At 43.1% G+C, this 20903-nt stretch overlaps 2 protein-coding genes across 3 annotated transcripts in view; one reads left to right on the top strand and one right to left on the bottom strand.

Annotated features, from left to right (window-relative positions):
* Positions 1–516: 516 nt before the first annotated feature.
* On the top strand, positions 517–20237 carry kif28 (kinesin family member 28). The gene is made up of 27 exons (XM_070554429.1): positions 517–585; positions 2459–2650; positions 2732–2782; positions 2861–3013; positions 3177–3212; positions 3289–3408; positions 6962–7069; positions 7134–7288; positions 7354–7465; positions 9215–9282; positions 9595–9737; positions 12991–13112; positions 13296–13386; positions 13538–13598; positions 13885–14008; positions 14083–14218; positions 14284–14402; positions 14501–14608; positions 14680–14791; positions 14914–15032; positions 15103–15173; positions 15311–15445; positions 15512–15678; positions 17487–17581; positions 17667–17799; positions 17866–17999; positions 18080–20237. Exons 1-27 carry the CDS (start codon positions 517–519, stop codon positions 18236–18238), a joined length of 3093 nt encoding a protein of 1030 aa, XP_070410530.1. The 3' UTR covers positions 18239–20237.
* Positions 18291–20903, bottom strand: part of fzd3b (frizzled class receptor 3b) — a 29959-nt gene continuing 27346 nt past the window's right edge. For both annotated transcript variants that reach the window (XM_015952781.3, XM_015952782.3), the window contains exon 10: positions 18291–20880. In XM_015952781.3, coding sequence (XP_015808267.3) covers positions 20679–20880 — 202 coding nt within the window. In that variant the 3' untranslated portion in view covers positions 18291–20678. The remainder of the gene's footprint in view (positions 20881–20903) is intronic.

Raw genomic sequence — 20903 nt, 5'->3', positions numbered from 1 at the left:
TGGCAGTAATTTATTAAAAGAACATCTAAATTATTTTTCTTGTATAAAAACAAACAGCTGGTGGTTTAAAATGTATTGATTGCTTTTTGTTAAATATAGAAATACTATAAAATTCTTTAATGTTTGGTAATTATCGTTAATTCACTTGTATGTATAAACACCTGTGTGTGTGTGTACGTGCGCGCGCGTGCCTGGTGTGTTTTATAATTTATGGAGCTTGATGAGGTGAAAGTGAAACCAGCCTCATCTGAATTTCTCCTCTTCACTGATAACATGGAAGGGAAAAGACCTCAAAAGAAAAGATTGAACATAAAATCCCTTAAAATAATTTTAATAAATGTTTAATATTAAGGTTAACAGTATTTCTTTTACCTGTTATAATTTAAAACAGAATCAACTATCATAATTTCAATCAGCCTTGTGTGTGCGCGCACGTGTGTGTAACCCGACCAGGCTCCTTGGTTCTGTGGGACTGAGCCGATCACTCAGTGCAGCTCCGTACCTGCCAGCTGCACCATGAGGGCTAAAGAAGCTCCTGGTAAAGACTGTGTGAAAGTGGCCGTCAGAGTGAGACCCTTCATCAAGGTCAGTGAGGTGACGTTTCACACTTCCCTTTACATTCCTTTACTTTTGATCAGGTGTGTTTGCTTCACACATCAGGTATGGCAACAAAGAGGCTTAGGGGATCATTTTCAGATATTGAAATGGCTTTTCTCTCGTTTTCTGGTGTGAAAATTTGGATTTGAATGCAGAAAGGACATTTAAGTTCCTGCAAGACAGAAATCATTAAAAAAGACAGCATAAAGGACACTAACCAGGAAGGAGACTAATGAGATGCAGAACAGGTGTGAGGATTAAACCTTGTAGCAGGAGCTGAGGGGAAAACAGGCTAGAACTTTATCAGAACTTTGTCAAACCTTCATTTTTGAAAATGGTTTCATCAAAACCATGGTGTGTCCAGAGCTTCAGAGTTGGCATGTTATCCTATTTATAAGCATATTTAGTATTAGTTTTCATGTTAACTGTCTGATTATTTACTAACTTGGCCATTTGTGAACATTTTAACTATAAGTGCACATTTCATGGTTTAGAAGCATACAGGTGAAACTCGATAAATATGAATGTTGTAATGAATTAGATTACGTGTTATTTAATGAGGACCATAAGACATTAAAGATTCGTATCCAGTATCTTACGGACACTGGGTTATTTAAACCAGAAGTTTGGATCTTTTTATTGCAGGGATTAGATAACCGCTCCATATTCACTCAGAGACAACAGAAGAGAGAGAGTCAAGTTTAAGAGTTAAGAATTTTATTACTAACAAATTAAACTAGACTGACTTCAAAACTAAATGTATGGTGTAACTAAAATGGATGAGACGGTGGATGGATGACGTGTGATGTTAAATCAGAACCAACAAATCCGAAGAAGCGATTAGTTCTGACGGGAACTGAAGGTGTTGTTTTCGCATTAAGCTTTGGTTAGGAAGTTCAGAAACACATGAGACACCATTATGTCGGTCTACCTACCCATCGTGGAAGTCCCCTTTAGATCTGGAATGTCGAGGTCTTAGCTTGACCCTCTCTGGAGCCGAGCTGGTAGGAAAAGCAGCGGTTCCGACAAGACCAGTCTTGAGTTACTTCCGGGTACATGACGGGTTGTTGGCGTCTGGTGAGACCCAAGCCTGGGTCTGGATGGTTCAGCTTTTGTTCTGAAAGGAACTGTCACCACTGTTGGAATAGAATTTTCAGCTTGTCGTTCTTTCAGAGGATTGGCCACTCCGTCACTTTCTCTGGAACGCTTTGAACTGGCGATAGAGACGACGTGGCATAATTTTATACTTCGGATGTTATGGTTTATTGTCAAATGAAAAATTACCAAACACCATCAAAACCACGCCTCTGTCAGATCTGTAAGATTCTGATTGGATCAGTGAAAGTAATGTGTTATGTCTTTTTAACACTATGTGAAATGAGTCCTGTTGGAACCCTTAAAGTCACAGTACCTTTATATTCTATAGGATTATAATAAGGTAATATTTTGATTTCACAGATCGGTCACATCTTGTTTATTGACTAACACTTTGAAGGATTAACTTTATTAAAATAGAGTTCTTTGATTAATTCAAAGAAAAGAGTTCATTCTTTTGTTGAGCTGAAAATAAGCAGGTTAGAAGGAATGCATGAGACCTTGAGACTTATCTCATGCAGACTAGTCCTGAGCAAAGAAGGGAAAACAAACCTGTCTTTCCGTTCCATTACAATGTGGTATAGAAGTCCGTTTATGTCGGTAATTCAGCTTAGACTGCGAAACCATCTAAAGGCTCAGGAACCATCTGCAGGTGTTTTGGATTTATTAGCTGATTAGAGCAACACTTTGAGGCTAGAATAATGATCCTTTTCACAGATGTTTTTCTCTTCTGCTGGTTTGGTTTGCTAATTCTTCATCCAAACAGAGAGAGAGGGATGCAGGCAGCCAATGTATCATCACCATGACATCGACCTCCATCATCATCCAGGACCCGCGTGACTGCCAGAACCGACGGGCGTTCTGTTTCGATTATGCCTACTGGTCCCACAACTGCTTTGCAAGAGACCACAGTGGCCTCTATGTTGCTGAAGAGCTGGGGGGACGATACGCTGACCAGGTCAGCTTCCCAAATGTTAGCAGTGGAAAAACTATATAGAAGTTTGCTTTATTTGCTCATGAGATGCCATTTTACCTCCAGAACAGTGTGTTCCAGGACCTAGGAGAAGGGATACTGGAGAACGCTCTGCAGGTGGTTTCCAATTCATTCCAAAAACACTTAAATATAAATTTGTTCACACTGATTATGAGACTGATCTGAACTGCCCAGGGTTACAATGCTACGCTATTGGCGTATGGCCAGACCGGATCAGGGAAGAGTTACTCCATGATGGGCTACGGACCCAACAAAGGCCTGGTTCCTAAACTGTGTGATCGACTGTTTGAAACTATCAGAGAAAATCAAGAGAACAGACAATGCCAGGTAAAACCACGTAACTGAACTCTCATCATCTTATTGGTCAAGTCTTCTGTTATGGATTTTGATGAATTGTTTTTAAAAAGGCTCAGTTTGATGGCCTCAGCAATCAGGGTCATTATGAGGTCAACTGTGTTATGAAAGCTGTTTGATCTCTGATTGTCCGCAGGTCTTTTTCAGTATGTTGGAAATCTATAACGAGCAGGTGACATTTCAGTTATTCTTTCTGTAAAGTGTCTTGTGTCTGGACTGCTTCTTACTTTTTTTGGTCTTCTGTCCAGGTGGTTGACCTGTTGTCTCGGGGTACTCGTCCTCCAGGTGGACTCAGGGTCAGAGAAGAGATGCAGAGAGGTTTTTATGTGGAGGGTCTCCGTACAATCCCCTGTGAGAGCGCACCACAGGTACAAAAATGCAGAGTTTGGCTATCTTAAATGTAGCTTGATCAGAAAATCTTCTCCCAGGAACCTGAAACCTAAATAATTTCCTGTGCTGAAGAGGAGCTGAGTGTCCTTTTTACACCTTCTGATGTTAGTTGTCAGTTTGTTATTTCTACACTACTCAGCTGCTCAGTCTTAAAAATACATTATGATGTCATCTGTAAATTTGATCAATGGAGAAAATAAGAAGGAAGAACAGGGAGCTTGGTACACGACCCTGTGGAGCACTGGTGCTGAGGATAAGACTTGATACGGTGAGAGAAGAAGCCTTTAAATAATCCAGAAGCACCTGAAGTGAACAAGTTTTTTTTAGATGTTATGAGATGTGCTTTCCAGTGGTTTAAGCGCAAAGAAATAAGTACTAGTACTTACGGTGCGCTAGAAATGTCCCAGCCCACTTACAGTAGAGCAATAAAATGTTGGAATTTTCAATGAAATATTCACAAAACTGTAACGTCTTAATTATGTTGGAAGGAAGGTTATATTGAAACAAATTTCTTGTCAGTTTTATTAAAAATAAATAAAACTAAAACAGGTAAACACTGTTTATAATCTGGGTCTGTGAGGTTTCCATGTCTGTGTCAAGCGCTAGCGTATACATTGGTGATTCAACACTGGCAGTCAAAAAGCTCCAGAGTTATTAAAAGAACAGAAGCCAGTAAAAATAAGCAGCCCATAAATAATTTAATTTACCCGAGAATCTATGACATATTTTTGTTTTACAAATAAAGCATGAAGGCTAGAGGCTAACATTGATCTAACAAGGCTAACGGTAATTTGGAGGCAAATAGTCTGCTCTAAATTTATTTCAAGCTACTTTTTCAATTACTAACAACTCATTACACTCAAATGTATGTATGAATGAATTATGGCAAGCTACAGGGTTGCTGGTGCCTGTCGTGGTGGCAACCTTTGAACCTGCTGGTGGATACCAGCGGTTAGGGATGATGTCAAGTTGAAGAAATAGTACTATCGGGTCTTTTTGGCCTGTGGGCCTCCAGAGGCAGCTGATGCAGGCCAAGCGAAATGCGGCTCGGGTGGTCGCGGAGGCAAAAACCCGGGCGTGGGTGGAGTCCGGTGAGACCATGGAGCAAGACTTCCATATGGCTTCAAGGAGTTTCTGGTCCACCATCTGGCATTTCAGGAGGAGAAAGTGGTGTGCTACTAACACTGTTTACAGTGGTGACGGTTTGCTGCTGAGCTCTATTTGGGACATTGTGGATCGGTGGGCGTAATACTTCGAAGACCTTCCCAATCCCACCGGAATGTCTTCTAGTGAAGAAGCAGAGTCTGGGGACCTTGGGTTGGAATCTCCAATCTCTGGGGCCGAGGTTACTGATGTGGTCAAAAAACTCCTTAGAGGTGGATGTGATCTGCCCGGAGTTCCTTAAGGCTCTGGATGTTGTGGGGCTGTGTTGGTTGACGCAGGTCTGCAGTATCACATGGACATCAGGGGCAGTTCTACTGGATTGGCAGACCAGGTGGTCCCCTTATTTAAAAGGGGGACCGCAGAGTGTGTTCCAACTACAGGGGGACCACACTCCTGAGCCTCCCTGGTAAGGTCTATTCAGGGGTTCTGGAGAGGAGGGTGCGTCGGATTGTCGAACCTCGAATTCAGGAGGAGCAATGTGGTTTTCGTCCTGGCCATGGAACACTGGACCAGCGCTATACCCTTAGAGGGATCCTGGAAGGTGCGTGAGAGTTTGCCCAACCAATCTACGTGTGTTTTGTAGATTTGGAGAAGGTGTTTGACCGCGTCCCCCGGGGGACCCTGTAGGGGGTACTCCGGGAGTATGGGGTACCAGGCCCTCTGATATAGGCTGTTAGGTCCCTGTATGACCAGTGTCAGAGCTTGGTCCACATTGCCGGCAGTAAGTCGAGCTTGGTTCCGGTGAGAGTTGGACTCCACCAAGGCTGCCCTTTATCACAGACTCTGTTCATAACCTTTATGTACAAGATTTCTAGGTGCAGCCAAGGTGTGGAGGGGATCTGTTTTGGTGGCCTGAGGATCAGGTCTCTGGTTTTTGCAGATGATGTGGTCCAGTATCTCAGGGTCTTGTTCATGACTCAGGGTAAAATGGAGCATGAGATTGATAGACGGATTGGTGCTACGTCTGCAGTGATGCAGGCGTTAAACCAATCTGTCATGGTAAAGCGAGAGCTGGGCCAAAAGGCAAAGCTCTCGCTTTACCGGTCAGTCTGCATTCCTACCCTCCCCTATGGTCACAAACTTTGGGTAGTGACCGAAAGAACGAGATCACGGTTACAAGCAGCCGAAAAGAGTTTTCTCCGCTGGGTGGCTGGGCTCTCCCTTAGAAAAAGGATGAGAAGCTCGGTCATCCAGGAGGTGCTTGGAGCAGACCCACTGCTCCTCCATGTGGAAAAGAGCTAGTTAAGGTGGCTTGGGCATCTCTGGTCAGGATGCCTCCTGGATGCCTCCCTGGTGAAGTTATCCAGGCACCTCCAACTGGGAGGAGACCCAAGGACATGCTGGAAGGACTGTCTCTCGGCTGGCCAGGGAATACCTTGGGGTTCCCCCCGAAGAGCTGGACCAAGTAGCTGGGGAGCGGGAAGTCTGGGCCTCTCTGCTTAGGCTGCAGCCCCCGCGACCCAACTCCGGATAAGCGGCCAATATGGATGGATGGATGGCAAGCTAACACCAAGACTGCAAAGAACCACACTTCCTCTAATGCCAAATGCATATGCATACCGTAATAAGTGTAGTAAGTGCTCCCTACCATTAAACACCCAAAGTGCTAACACCAGATATGACGATGTATTATCTACTCATCAGCTTACTGTATATGACTCGTCTTTGCTTGTAACCCAGAATCTTCTGGCGCTGATCTGTAACGGGCAACACCAAGAGAGAGAAGGGAAATTGTTTAAAAAATTAGCTGCAGTTCCCAAATTTGACCACATGAAGTCACACTTACTACATTCTTACATATTGCATGTTTAAATCAATGGTTTATTCAACGTAAATAAAATCACCACCAAATCTGAGAGTAGTTGTTTAATGATCTCAGCTGAAAACAGAACAGAGAAAACATTTTCCATTTCTTATGACAGCCTGCTTTTCATGCCAAGATTATTTTTCATCTTTTTAAAAAGTTAGACTTTGGCTAGTTGGAACCCTCTGACACCTGAGATGTTATTTGGTGTGCATTTTTAGATATTCTCTTTACTTTTCTGGGTTTATAGAAAACATAAAATCTGTTTTTAACTAAATGAATTAGCAAACCATCATAAGAGCTCTAAGATTAAGAGAAGAAAATATATAACAGTACAAGAAGATCCTTGCATAATATAAAGCTTTATTTGAACTATTCTGCAAACATATAGGCACTAGAATAAATGAAGGGGAATCTGTTGCTATTGGGGTTTTTCTCTGGTTGTAAAATTGTCAAACTCAACAAGTCGCTACAGAAACACTGAAGTAACTTGAAGCCAAATGCAGATTAGTATAAGGCAAACACTTATGAGACAGAGACGTGATTTTCTAAAACGTTTGTAGGTGGAACAGTTGATGGAGCAGGGAACCAGGACTCGAACCACAGCTGCTACTCACATGAACGCCAACAGCAGCCGCTCACACATGCTCATTATTCTGCAGCTCAAACAGGTATTGGAAAATTTACTGTTTTGTTGTTTAAAGTTTTAATGATCAGACCAAAACTTGTCATCAGATCTTTTCCAAAGAGAGCATCACGAAGCAGTCCAACATTAACTTGGTGGACCTGGCTGGAAGTGAGCGTCAGAGGTCATCGGGGTCAGAAGCTGACCGGCTCAAAGAGGGAACGGCCATCAACCTGAGCCTCACCACTCTGGGCAACGTCATCAGGTTGGTCTGTGGTCTCCTGTAGTTTGGTTCACCAATTTCCCCGCTGCTCTGATTTTATGTTTCAGTGCTCTGGCTGATGTGGCGCTGGGGAAGAAGGGTGTTCATATTCCCTACAGAGATTCAGTTCTGACCAAGTTACTGCAGTCTGCTCTAGGAGGCAACAGTCGCACCGTCATGGTAACGTATACTATTCTAGATGTTATAACATCTGCTAGAAACATGGTGGAAATGATTAATTATTCTGAATCTGTGTCATACAGTCAGGTCCATAAATAATGGGACATCGACACAATGCTAACATTTTTGGCCCTACGCACCACCACAATGGATATCAAATGAAACGAACAAGATGTGCTTTAACTGCAGACTGTCAGCTTTTATTTGAGGGTATTTACATCCAAATCAGGTGAACGGTGTAAGAATTACAACAGTTTGGTGTAGGAATTACAATAGTTTGCTTATGTGCCTCCGACTTGTTAAGGGACCGAAAGTAATGGGACAATTGGCTTCTCAGCTGTTCCATGGTCAGGTGTGTGTTATTCCCTCATTATCCCAATTACAATGAGCAGATAAAAGGTCCAGAGTTCATTTCAAGTGTGCTATTTGCAATTGGAATCTGTTGCTGTCAACTGTCAAGATGAGATCCAAAGAGCTGTCACTATCAGTGAAGCAAGCCATCATTAGGCTGAAAAAACAAAAGAAACCTATCAGAGAGATAGCATAAACATTAGGCGTGGCCAAAACAACAGTTTGGAACATTCTCAAAAAGAAGGAACACACCGGTGAGCTCAGCAACACCAAAAGACCCGGAAGACCACGGAAAACAACTGTGGTGGATGACCGAAAGAATCCTTTCCCTGGTGAAGAAAACACCCTTCACAACAGTTGGCCAGATCAAGAACGCTCTCCAGGAGGTAGGTGTATCTGTGTCAAAGTCAACAATCAAGAGAAGACTCCACCAGTGTGAATACAGAGGGTTCATCACAAGATGTAAACCACTGGTGAGCCCCAAAGATTAGAATTTGCCAAACAACATCTAAAAAAGCCTTCACAGTTCTGGAACAACATCCTATGGATGGATGAGACCAAGATCAGCTTGTACCAGAGTGATGGGAAGAGAAGAGTATGGAGACGAAAAGGAACTGCTCATGATCCTAAGCATACCACCTCATCAGTGAAGCATGGTGCTGGAAGTGTCATGGCGTGGGCATGTATGGCTGCCAGTGGAACTGGTTCTCTTGTATTTATTGATGATGTCACTGCTGGCAAAAGCAGCACGATGAATTCTGAAGTGTTTCGGGCAATATTATCTGCTCATATTCAGCCAAATGCCTCAGAACTCATTGGACGGCGCTTCACAGTGCAGATGGACAATGACCCAAAGCATACTGCAAAAGCAACCAGAGAGTTTTTGAAGGGATAGAAGTGGACTGTTTTGCAATGGCCAAGTCAGTCACCTGACCTGAATCCGACTGAGCATGCATTTCACTTGCTGAAGACAAAACTGAAGGGAAAATGCCCCAGGAACAAGCAGGAACTGAAGACTGTTGCAGTAGAGGCCTGGCAGAGCATCACCAGGGATGAAACCCAACGTCTGGTGATGTCTACGTGTTCCAGACTTCAGGCTGTAATTGACTGCAAAGGATTTGCAACCAAGTATTAATGTATAAGTTTGATTTATGGTTCTTATTCTGTCCCATTACTTTTGGTCCCTTAACAAGTGGGAGGCACATAAGCAAACTGTTGTAATTCCTACACCGTTCACCTGATTTGGATGTAAATACCCTCAAATAAAAGCTGACAGTCTGCAGTTAAAGCACATCTTGTTCGTTTCATGTGATATCCATTGTGGTGGTGTGTAGGGCCAAAAATGTTAGCATATTGTCGATGTCCCAATATTTATGGACCTGACTGTAAATATTCCAGATTGCCACTCTGAGCCCTGCAGATATTTGCTATGAGGAGTCTCTCTCCACGCTGCGCTATGCTGAGAGGTACGGCATCCATTTACTCAGAGGCAGTAATGGATCTATGATTTTCTGAGAGTGAGGCTTGCAAGGAGGTACAATGTTTATAGAGGAGCCAAGTATTAGCCCAACATCCTTACATAAGATTCCACGAAGGAAAATCCCATTTTGCTCATTAGCATCATCAGTGTTTGGACTTGGAATTACATCCACCTATAATTTGCTCAAAGGACAGATGAGTGAGGGGCACTTGAGGAGTGCAATCACATTTCAGCAGGGAATCAGAAACGTCTCAACTAGCTTTTATTTGTTCTTGTGTTATTTCCTTTCCTCCGCCAGGGCAAAGCGAATTCAGAACCGGGCGGTGGTGAACGAGAGCCCAACAGAGCGCCTGGTTAAAGAGCTGAAGGCTGAAAATGCCAGACTACTGCAGAGACTGAGCCGAATGGGTCAGGAGGGGCGCAGAGCCAGTGATGAGACCAGTAAGAGTCTGAGGTTCTAGGTTTCCACAACAGAATGACACTAATAAAACAAACATGTTACACCCCATCATTCTTTTGCAATTGGTAACTTTTTCATAATATTTGTTACGGCTACCAGCCTGGCCAGTGAGATTCAGGAGCCAGGATCACCCAGCCCCGGTGATCAGCCTGACACCGCCCCTCCTCCTCCTCTCTTCCAGGCTGCTGAGGAGCACAGCTGATCTGAATCCTGCTGATGACCCACACCTGGATAAAAAGGCTGTGCCTTCAGCAGTCTGGGAGGCAGCAGTGCAGGGGTTCTGCTGTTCTCCAGGCCGCATTTTGTTTTCAACCCCTTTGTTTGTGATAAGTTTTTTCCTTTAAACTCCTCAACTCAGAGTTAAAACTTTAAAGTTCAAACTCATCACAAACTAAGGGGTTGAAAACAAAATGAGGTCTGGAGGACAGCTCCTCTCACACAAGAGGGATAAAACAGAGGAGTAAGAAATGAAATAAAAACATAAATGGCACCAGCCATAACAATATTAAATGATCATCATAAATGGTAAAACCTTAGTTCTTTTTATTATTTTTTTAGCTTGATCCATATTTTGTTCTAGAAAATAGTTCTAGAGAGATTTTCCCTCATAATCCATCAGAAATGACTGGGTTTTTTCATATTTAATACAAACATCTGTAAAAGTTAGTTTAGCATATCTGTTCAAATTCCTGGGTACTGAGGTAAAAATGGCACAATTAGGTTGGCAGATAAAGTTCAGTTTTAGCTGTTTAGGGGTTAATTAGGATGATGCAAAGGCCCCAGTGTGCTTTGAGTTTATTGGCGCCCTCTGGCGCCTGATCTAATATGTTTGTAGTGCTGTAGCTTGCTAATTTTTCTAAGAATTGTAGCCCTTTGATTCAACATTTTTTAACAGAAATACTTGAAATAGATCTGTTCACTTTACTGTTTACCATCTGGTGGTGGTCGGAGGGACCGGTGGCGCCTGTGCTCGGCAGACTCTCCTCTGTCAGTGCGCCCCAGGCTACATCGTAGCTCATCACCACCAGTGTTTGAATGTGTGTGTGAATGGGTGAATGACTGATTGTGTTGTAAGGCGTCTTGGGGGGTTCCAGGACTCTAGAAGGTGCTTTATCAAATACAGGCCATTTATCATTTACTTTTAGTAGTAAAGACGTTTGTATAAGTGAATGTGTTCTGGCTTTCCCATCATTTGGACTAATTCAAAACATGTAGTAATTTTTAAATGATTTGTTTTATTTTGAAGGAATCTACAGGAAAATGTAATGAGTCATGTCTTGTTTAGCTTTATGAACTATGCCTGTAGTACCAGCATGTGTCCACGAGAGGACAGTAAAATCTTTCTCCAAAGCCAGACATTAGATCAGCATGGATTCTGCTTTTTGCCACTGGAGGGCATCAATTCCCCTCCTTGTTCATACAATAAAAAAAACTAACTTCAGATTATTTATATAGCACCAAATCACAAGAGTAATCTCAAGGCACTATATGAAGTAAAAATTCCAATTGGACCTAGTTATCAAAGCACTGAGGTCTGTTCATTAACTCAATTAATGAAAAATGTTTCTATGTAAGGAAACCCAGCAAATTAAGTCACTGACAGCAATCCCCACACTAAGCAAATGTAAAGCGACAACGGAGAGGAAAACTCCCTTTTAACAGGAAGAAACCTCCAACAAAACCTGGATCAGAATGAGCAGCTATCTGTTGTGACTCACCAAAGGTTGAGAAGACAGAACACACACGCACAGATTAACTATAACGAAAAAAAAGGATCAGGTGTGTGTGTGTGTGTTTTATTGGGTACACCTGTCCAGTTGTTAATGCAAATTAAAAATCAGCCAATCACATTGTAGCAACCTGCCATGTGGACATGGTCAAGACTGCCTGCTGCAGCTCAAACCGAGCTTCAGAATGGGGAAGAAACGTGATTTAATTGATTTTGAACATAACATGGTTGTTGGTGCCAGACGGGCTGGTCTAAGTATTTTAGAAACTGCTGATCTTCTGGGATTGTCACACACAACCATCTCTAGGGTTTACAGAGAATGGTCAGAAAAGGGAAAACATCCTGTGAGCGGCAGTTCTGTGGGGGGAAATGCCTTGTTGATGCCAGAGGTCAGACGAGAAGCCAGAATGGTTCGAGCTGATAGAAACGCAGCAGTAACTCATAATTGCTCGTTACAACCAAGGTATGCAGAAGAGCTTCTCTGAAAGCACAACACATCGAACCTTGAGGCAGATGGGCTGCAGCAGCAGAAGTTAGACTCCTGTCAGCTAAGAACAGGAAACTGAGGCTACAATTCACACTGGCTCACCAAAGTTGGACAATAGAGATTAGAACATTTTTGCCTAGCCTGAGTCTTGATTTCTGCTGCGACATTCGGATGGTAGGGTCAGAATTTGGCATCAACAACAGGAAAGCATGGATCCATCCTTCCTTGTATCAATGATTCAGACTGCTGCTGGTGGTTGTATAATGGTGTGGGGGACATTTCCTTGGCACTTTTTGGGCTGTTAGTTCTGATCATCGTTGCAATGCCACAGCCTACCTGAGTCTTGTTGCTGATCATGTCCATCCCTTTATGACCAGTGTACCCATCTTCTGTTGGCTACTTCCAGCAGGATAATGCACAACGTCATAAAGCTCAAATCATCTCAGATTGGTTTCTTGAACATGGCAACGAGTTGACTGTACTCAAATGGTCTCCACAATCACCAGATCTCAATCCAATAGAGCACCTTTGGGATGCAGTGGACGGGGGATTCACATCATAGATGTGCAGCTGACAAATCTGCAGCAACTGTGTGATGCTATCATGTCAATATGGACCAAAATCTCTAAGGGATGTTTCCAGTACCTTGTTGAATCTATGCCACGAAGGATTAATGCAGTTCTGAAGGAAAAAATGAGTCCAACCCAGTACTAGCAAGGTGTTCCCAGTAAAGTGGCCAGTGTGTGTGTATATTTATACACATACTATTGACTTTTTATGCATCTAACACATTTGCACAATATTGGACAGTAAACCTGATCTCAAGGTTTAAAAACATTGCAGACTAATCTTTGACAACATTTCAGTTAAAATCCATGCTGTAGCTTCCAGAGCATGTTTCTTTAGCCTCAGAGACACTTAAAGCACCAGTCCACAAATTCAGTTAAAATGTAAAGTTATTAAAGAGTCAATGTCAGTTTTTATTGAGTCTCACAGGTTGGAAAATGTTTTAATTTAGAGGAACTTCGTCAGCTGCTGACTCACAATGAGCTCCAGATCAGAGCCATTCAGTCTCTGTGGGAACAACACCTGCAGGAGGCGCTGAAGGACTGGGAGCAGCAGTATGCCAACATCACACAGGTGCACACACACACACACACACACACACACACACACACACACACACACACACACACGCGCACGCACACGCACACGCACGCGCGCACGCACACACACACGCACACGTACACGCACACGCACACACACACACACACCAGCATTCCAGGATTTATATTAAATATTTTTTTGTTTCTTCACCCTCAGGAGAGGAGGATGATGCAGATGCATCCCTACATCCTGAACATCAATGAGGATGCTCAGCTCTCAGGAGTGGTGAAGCTCTTCATTCAAGAGGGTTAGACTGTTTGAATGATTTCAGAGTAATTCTCATGTTTTATGTTTGGGAGAAAGCATCAGAGCTCAGTTTTAATTCTAGTTTCTGACAAACGTGTAGCTGAAAACGTATTTTGTTGGACGCAGGGCTGTTGATCTTGTTTGTTTTCCAGGTGAGTGGGACGTTGGCCTCAGCGACTCGTCTCCCAGATCCATCACTATTAAAGGCTTAGGGTGATTTTTTTTCTTTGTTGCACTAAAACAATATAAATAATTTACAAAGGAAGAGAATATTAACGGTTTAACTTCCACGATTTTTGTTTTCATTTTTACTGATTAAGGTTTGCAATTACATTTAAAAGAATAGAGTAACATTAAGGTGTGATTCACTTGTAATGTAAATATCTACATATTAAAACATTTTCTACATTTCAGCCATTTTTTATGGTTGAGTGCATGTTTTATGTCTACCTTGATGTTTCAGCTGAATAATTGAGTAGCTAAAAAATATCTTTGTCAGGATCCAAGAGCGTCATGCTGTGTTAAAGAATGAACAGCGGCGAGTTACATTAACTCCCACAGCAGGGTCAAAGGTCATCCTCAACGGTAACACCGTCTGCCAGACGACAGAGCTGCAGCACCTGGTGGGTTTCTGCACACGTTCCAGTGATGGAACGGCTTCCACTTTTGTATTTTCTAATGTCGATTTTGTTTTTAGGACCGTCTCATTCTGGGTTCGAACTCGACCTACCTGTTCATCGGTTATCCTTCCGAGCGCGGCGCAGATGACTGGAGCCGCTACGACTACGACTACTTCCAGTCTGAACTGGCTGCTGCTGAAGGCATCCACCTGGGTGAGTGGAGGAGAAACTTCTTGGTTCAGTGCATTGGAAAAGGACAACTTCTTCTGTCTGTCCAGGTGAGACGGGTGCTGGATTCAGTCAGACAGACCCAAGTCTACTAGCGGTTTTCTACGACTACGTCAAACTGATGCCGATGGTGGCAGAGGCCAACCAAATGAGCCAAGAACTGAACAAGGTCTCACAGGGTCATGCTGCAAGTCTTCATCTTGTTTTTATTAGTTTACAAGCCAAACAATGGCACATTGTAGGAATTTTATGAATTTGTTTGTTTAGGAAGTAGAGTTCAAGCTGGAGATCAAGAATCTGGTGCTGTCAGACTCCAAAGGTCATGACCTGCAGAAGGACATTGTTGTCAGAGTCGCCTCTAAAGGAGACAAACAGGCTGGTGTCTTTGATTTTTCTTCTGGATCATTTTTGAACGCTGCTTAATAAGCTGTAGTTGTCGTGTTTAGGTCTGGATCTGGTCCAAAACCAAGTTTGTCAACCGCAAGTTTTTGATGGAGGATGTTTACCAGCAGTTCCAGGCTAAGCAGAGCGGGGAAAAAGTACATTTAGAGTCTAATTGTTGTGCTGTATGTATTAAAAAAAAGGCTCAGAAGAACAAATATTTCAGTTATTGCATTTCTAATTAGTAACTTGTGACCCACTTGTCTCCTGTGATCAGAGAGCAGAGGGACTCCCTGCAGTTGCATTGCCCAGAGATAAAGACCCGTTCTGGGATCCAGTCGAACCTCTGCTCCTGGGCACAGCTCACCTCTGGCTTCAGTCTTTGGCCTTCCGCATCTCCCTGGAAGAACAACTAGAGGTACTTGGACATGATTCCAGACTCTGGCTTTGGCAATGACTGATGACTGGCTGGTAATCTTTAACCACAGGTGTTGGGGTCAGAGGGCACAGAGGAGGCCATTCTACAAGCCCAGCTGGTCCCATGTACTTCGACAGGACTGTATGACACACACACACACACACACACACACACACACACACACACACACACACACACACACACACACACACACACACACACACACTAGATAGATAGTTGGATAGATAGATCAGTGACTAAGCATTTCACCTCCCCAGCCCTCTGGGTGAAGATGACATCTTGATTGATCCGTCTGAGGTACTGGGTCGGAGACTGGACTTCCAGCTGGTCTTGGCTCAGTGCTGTGGGGTTCGCTGGATAAGAGATGCCCGCAACCGAGGAATCCAGATTGGGTAAGGCATGTGTGGTTGTTTAGTGTCACATAAACTGAGACAAAGATTTATTCTGGTCTCTGTTAGTTTCAGATTATTCGACTGCAGCCAGCCCATCTTTACTCCAGCTGTGTGGCACAACATCAACCCTCTGTTGGACCACCGGGTCCACTTCGCCTCTCTGCACACCTCCCAGCATCTGCTGGACTACCTGCAGAGCAGTGCTGTGGTGCTGGAGCTCTGGGGTCTTCAAGGTGGGAGTGAAATCATGAAACTTAAAGAGCAAGTCACCCCCTAATCAACTTATTTTTTCCCTGATAAACTATATAAATGTGTGTCTAATCATGCTGCAGACACGTGTATTCAAGTTTTGCATTTTAGTGCAGTTTTGTTCAAATTTAAATTTTCTGCCTAAAACTGTCAGTGTTGTGCCGTTGTCAGATAAAAACTCTGCACTGCAGTTGACTTTAAATCTGCCATCGCTATTGGCTAAGAGGTGCACTAGAATGTTAGCTGGTATGATATGATGTCACAATGTCACTGTGAGCCTGTGGCTGTGTCTCAATTCAGGGTCTGCATCCTTCGAAGGACCCAGTCTACTCGGCCGACGTGGGCTGGGTCCTCCGTCGGCCGAGTAGACCGGATGTTAGCGGCTGTGAATTTGGACAGACCTAGCCTTCATGAATTCCCGCCACTCCCTCGGCGAACGTTCCGTCACCTAGCAACCGTGGAACCGCTGAGCAGAAGGGAGAAGGAACTTTAAATGATGGAGCTCAAAGTTTTATTTAGCTTTTTAATCATTTCCTTGACTGTTGGAGAGCTAATTCAGAGAAAATACTTTCGACAAGCTGAGCCTGAGCAAAGATGTGATAATAGTTTTTAATACTTTCTAAGGGTCTTAATTTGACCAAAACTGATTTATCACCTTTTAAGACTTTAAGACCCAGCGGGATACCCTCTAGTAAACAATTCTCATTTGTAAACAAAAATAAAATTCAAGAGTTTAATACAGAACTGATTTTATTTAGATATTTCTTTTATATGTACATGTTTAATCTTTATTAACCATTTTTTTCTAGCAAAGTAAAAAGCTGTCAAAGTTCTCCCTTCTCTCCTGTGCCCTCTGCAGCTCTGCCTCCCTCTGCAGCCTCATGTCCTCCCTGATGAGCTCCAGGAGCTGGTCATCGCTGGCACCTTCCCCTGGATGCCCATTTTCTCCAGAATAGTCTTAACAAACATGTAAGAAAAGAAACAGGAAGAGAAAACAGGACAACGGGTTATTCCTTTCATGTTTTCACAGAAAAAACTAAACTCAAACGACAGTTTTTAAAATATGAGATGTTATTGTACCTCCATGCCACAGCCGCCGAATACGTTGCTCCGGTGATCATGTGGTCCATCTCCGCCCTAAGCTTAATAAATTCCCTGGTTTTCTCTTGTCCCTAAAATACAAACTCCTATTAAAATCAGGGGGAAAACGTAGCGGGAGAAGTACGACACAGAGCGGCCGAACATACGAGCCGAGACCGCAATACAAGCACTTTTACTGTACTATTTCTAACTAAAATAACATTCATGTATCACAAAAGTCCTTAAACTAAAAGTTTTCAAGTTTATACTGACATTTATATGCACAATCCTCTCCGACAGATCCCACTTCACTGTCCGCCATTGTTTTTAAAAGTTCTACCGTCCGGCCTGCAAGGCATCTTGGGAAATGTAAACCATTGAAGGATACACCAGACCCATCCTTCATACAGGCGAAAAGAAGGCCGGATTCGTCGACCGCATTTGAAGGAGTCTTTGAATTAGGACAGGCCTAGTCGCGGCGTTGTGGCGTAACCGTCCGACGAATCCGGCCGACGTAGGATGCAGACCCTGAATTGAAACACAGCCTGTGTGTGTGTATTTGTTAGTGGCTCCGCCCTCTCGCTCTGCTAGGCAACAGCATTTGTTGCATTTTTCAAACAGGAAGTGGGAGTGAAGTAATACTCTGGTAGGGGGTGACTTACTCTTTAACATGGAAGTGACAGCAGTAAAGTTAAACATGCTTCTGACTCAGAGGGCTGCTGTCCTTTGAGTTCGTCTCTGGAATCGGTGAGGATGACGGGAGAGGGCATCTTCATCATCGATGAGTCTGGTCCGTCAGAAGCAGCGGTGAGTTAATGTCAGAATAAAAGTAGAATGATCTATTTAAGTCTTTCTTCACACCAAACAGTGCTATAAATGTTTATGTCTGTAGGTAGTGGATTCTGCTGAGCTCAGCTGTTGCGTCAGAGCTCTCCAACAGGACTTGGAGGAGCTAAAGAGTGTAAATGCTTCTCTGAGGAAAGAGAACCACAGTCTGAGAGAACAACTGCACACATCCAGAACCGGTAACCAAATCTTAGTCTTTTCAAAAGCTGCAGCAACACATCCACATTTCTCTCTTCTGCTTTTAGGAGCAGATGCCACTCGGGGTTGGTTGTTGCGTCCCAGCTGTGATGCAGAGTTTGCTCGTGCTCTAAAGGTTTTCTACCACAGTATGACCTCCATAAAGGGCCAGCTGCAGCGACTGCGCAGACACAAGCCGAGTGTGCGTTTGTTAGGAATCCTGCAAACCGCTGTGATTTTATTTGGCTTACAGGTGACATGTTTTAACCGTTTGTTGTGCAGGAGGAGTCTGACCTGCTGGGACTCAGACTGTTTGTGGACGAACAGAACCGTCTGCTGAGGGACTTCTCAGAGCAGCTGGAGCAGAGTGTCTCTACGCTCAAACAAGATGTAGCTGCCATTGTTCGCCGCAAACGGGAACGATCCGGAGTCTGGTCCTAAGCTGTAAATATGTTTTACTTTATGAAATTTTCATCACCAAATTAACAAAATGCAGTGTAGCAAAAAAGTTTATTAGTGTATAAATGTTACAGTTTCAAACTGCAAATAAATTAAATCAAGAACAAAATCCACAACATTTGAGCATCATGCTACAATAGTTCACAATATAGCTTGCTGCTGCTTATGCAAAAATAGAGCAGAAGGTTCCTCCAAATGTGCTTCGAGACAAACTCATAGCAGTTAATGCTTCTAGAAGCAGTCGTGACAGACGGTTTGCTGTAGGTCCAAGAAACACTCAGGAAGAGAGGTTGATGAGTCATCACACAGTCACTTATGTACAACAGATATGAAGGCAGCTGGTCACGAGAAGCCCAAACATACAGAATTACTATGTAATTACCAGTGTATCAGTTGACAGGTCAAGTCAGGTCAGACACTGATTTTGTGAGTGATCAAAGAAAAGGCTAAAGGTCAAGGTGAGGTAGGTTACTCTCAAACATGTAGCTGCGTCTCTCTGGGCAAATTTGCAAGTGGTGCTCGCTGCAGAACCACAAAGGTGGAGCTGCACCAGAAGGTGGAGCTGCACCAGGGTCAGCCCCGTCCATTCCATCAGAGTCAGTACAATTCCTTCCAGTTGTCAGACTCGATAGCATTCTGGAACCAAAGAGGGTTTTATAGCTAAAAAATACAAGATTGAGGACGGAGCTGAGAAGTTAACTGAACAGTTTTTGTAAAGGTTCCATATAATTAAAAGTCTAACTTTTGGAACTTTTTATCATGTTATATTGTCATTTCCTCATAAGAAACACGCCAAAGCCATTTTTGGCCTCATTCATGCATTTTCCTCCCATCTCAGCTTCAATTTGGTCTCCTCCCCTGAAGTGGGTCTGGTCTTGGTTCTCAAATCTGGATATTCTGTGAATTTTCTGACAAATTATTTCTGAAATGACTTCTACTGAGACACCGCCAATAAACCATACAACCCATCTCCAAAGACACACTGGATAGGACAATTACATGTAACGCCACTTACTTCATGTCAGATGTGGTGGGGTAGAGGTTATGGAGGCAGGTTTGCATGCACTTTTGCGCAGGTTCGACTCCCAGTGGCAGAAATCTTAGGTAGATTTCAACTCCTTTTCTTAATTTCTAGCTACACTTGCCAGTACTGTTTACAACAATTTACTGGTATACCGTTTACAATATAATGACTAATGTGTTTATTTATTTATTCGTTTATTTAGCCATTGTGAGTCCATTTGTGAGCAGAGTTTCAACTAAAATGCTGTTTAGAAACGACCAAATTCAAAGAACTTTTAGAGACATAAATATTTTGCTGAAAATAAACATTACAACTAAAATATAAACGAATTCAATGTTTCAGCTGGCTAAATAGATTGATGCCGACCTCACCGAGAATCGAACCAGCATCTGCTGAGGGGGAAGCAAAATTTGCTTCAGATGATCTTACCACTGGACTACCAGAGAACATATGACAATCACCCATGCTGTTGCACCACATTATTGTTAGAGCGGCTGTGGGCAGATATCTGCTAAAAGAAATCGTTTCATTTCAAGATGTATTCAGGCTTTGTCATGTAGCAAGTTATATTTATCTTGTTTAATTGGAGCATAGAACATAGCATTAACATTTGTAAAGTAGTAACAGCCATAATTCATGTGGGTCAGGTTAGTTTGCGATGAAGTTGGAAAACAAAAACGGAAGTCAGTGGGCTAGGCTGAGTTTGCGTGAATGGGCGGGGCTGACCCTGGTGCAGCTCCACCTTATGGTGCAGCTCCGCCTTTGTGGTTCTGCAGCGAGCACCCTCTCCAAATTTGTGTTTAATGTCGGGGGTGGGGGGGGTTTTCATTTCACAAAGTCTTGTCTGATATGAAGTTAGAATACTTTGAACTGTAAAAGAAAAAGTAAACACTGAAATACTGTTGGAGTTGTTGAAACTGCCCTTTGTGTAATAAAACTCAAGATTTAATCTTTCAACTTCCTGCTTGGTGATTAGGAATCTGTCACACACAATTCAAGCAGCTGAAAACAATCACAGTATAAAAATTTTACTAAAACAAAGGTCCACGATCCTGATGAGGCCCATATTTGTCTCTGCAGCCAAAGACGAACTTTACTAAGACTGGACAAAGTGTTTAAGATTGTTAAGAAGCAACTCGGCAGTGTTGACAATTAGCAATTAAAGACAAGTTCAATCTACATATAAGGAGGAATCAGGTTTAAAAAAAAAAAGTGCAACAGCCTTTTTCTTTATTTTTACAACCTTTTACGCAGTTGCTGGTTTCCATCCAGTAGGCAACCACCTCCAACACTCACTGGCACTGTATCCAGAAAACCCAAACACTGAATTTCTGCTTCTGCTGAGGACACATTTTTAGCACCAGCCATTGTTAAACACTCTCTAGGAACCCAGATTCTTCAAGCACTGGTGCCGTCGTTTTCTGCGACTCGGCCGTCGCTTGACGTGGTGCCATGAGTGATGAGGGTGGGTGGCACCTGAGAAACATCCTGCTGGCTGCCGCCCCTCGAGTGGCCATCTATCTGATGCAGGCTGCTGTGAGTAGAGAGTGGGTGGTCGAGATGGGGCATGCTGCCATGGAAACTGTGTTCCGGTGTGCCTCTGTGAGCAGCAGAATCATGTAT

The sequence above is a fragment of the Nothobranchius furzeri genome, chromosome 9, assembly GCF_043380555.1.
Source record: "Nothobranchius furzeri strain GRZ-AD chromosome 9, NfurGRZ-RIMD1, whole genome shotgun sequence".
NCBI classification, from domain to species: Eukaryota; Metazoa; Chordata; class Actinopteri; order Cyprinodontiformes; family Nothobranchiidae; genus Nothobranchius; species Nothobranchius furzeri.
The sequence above is the reverse complement of the archived record's forward strand: the minus strand, read 5'-3'. Positions and strand labels throughout refer to the sequence as shown.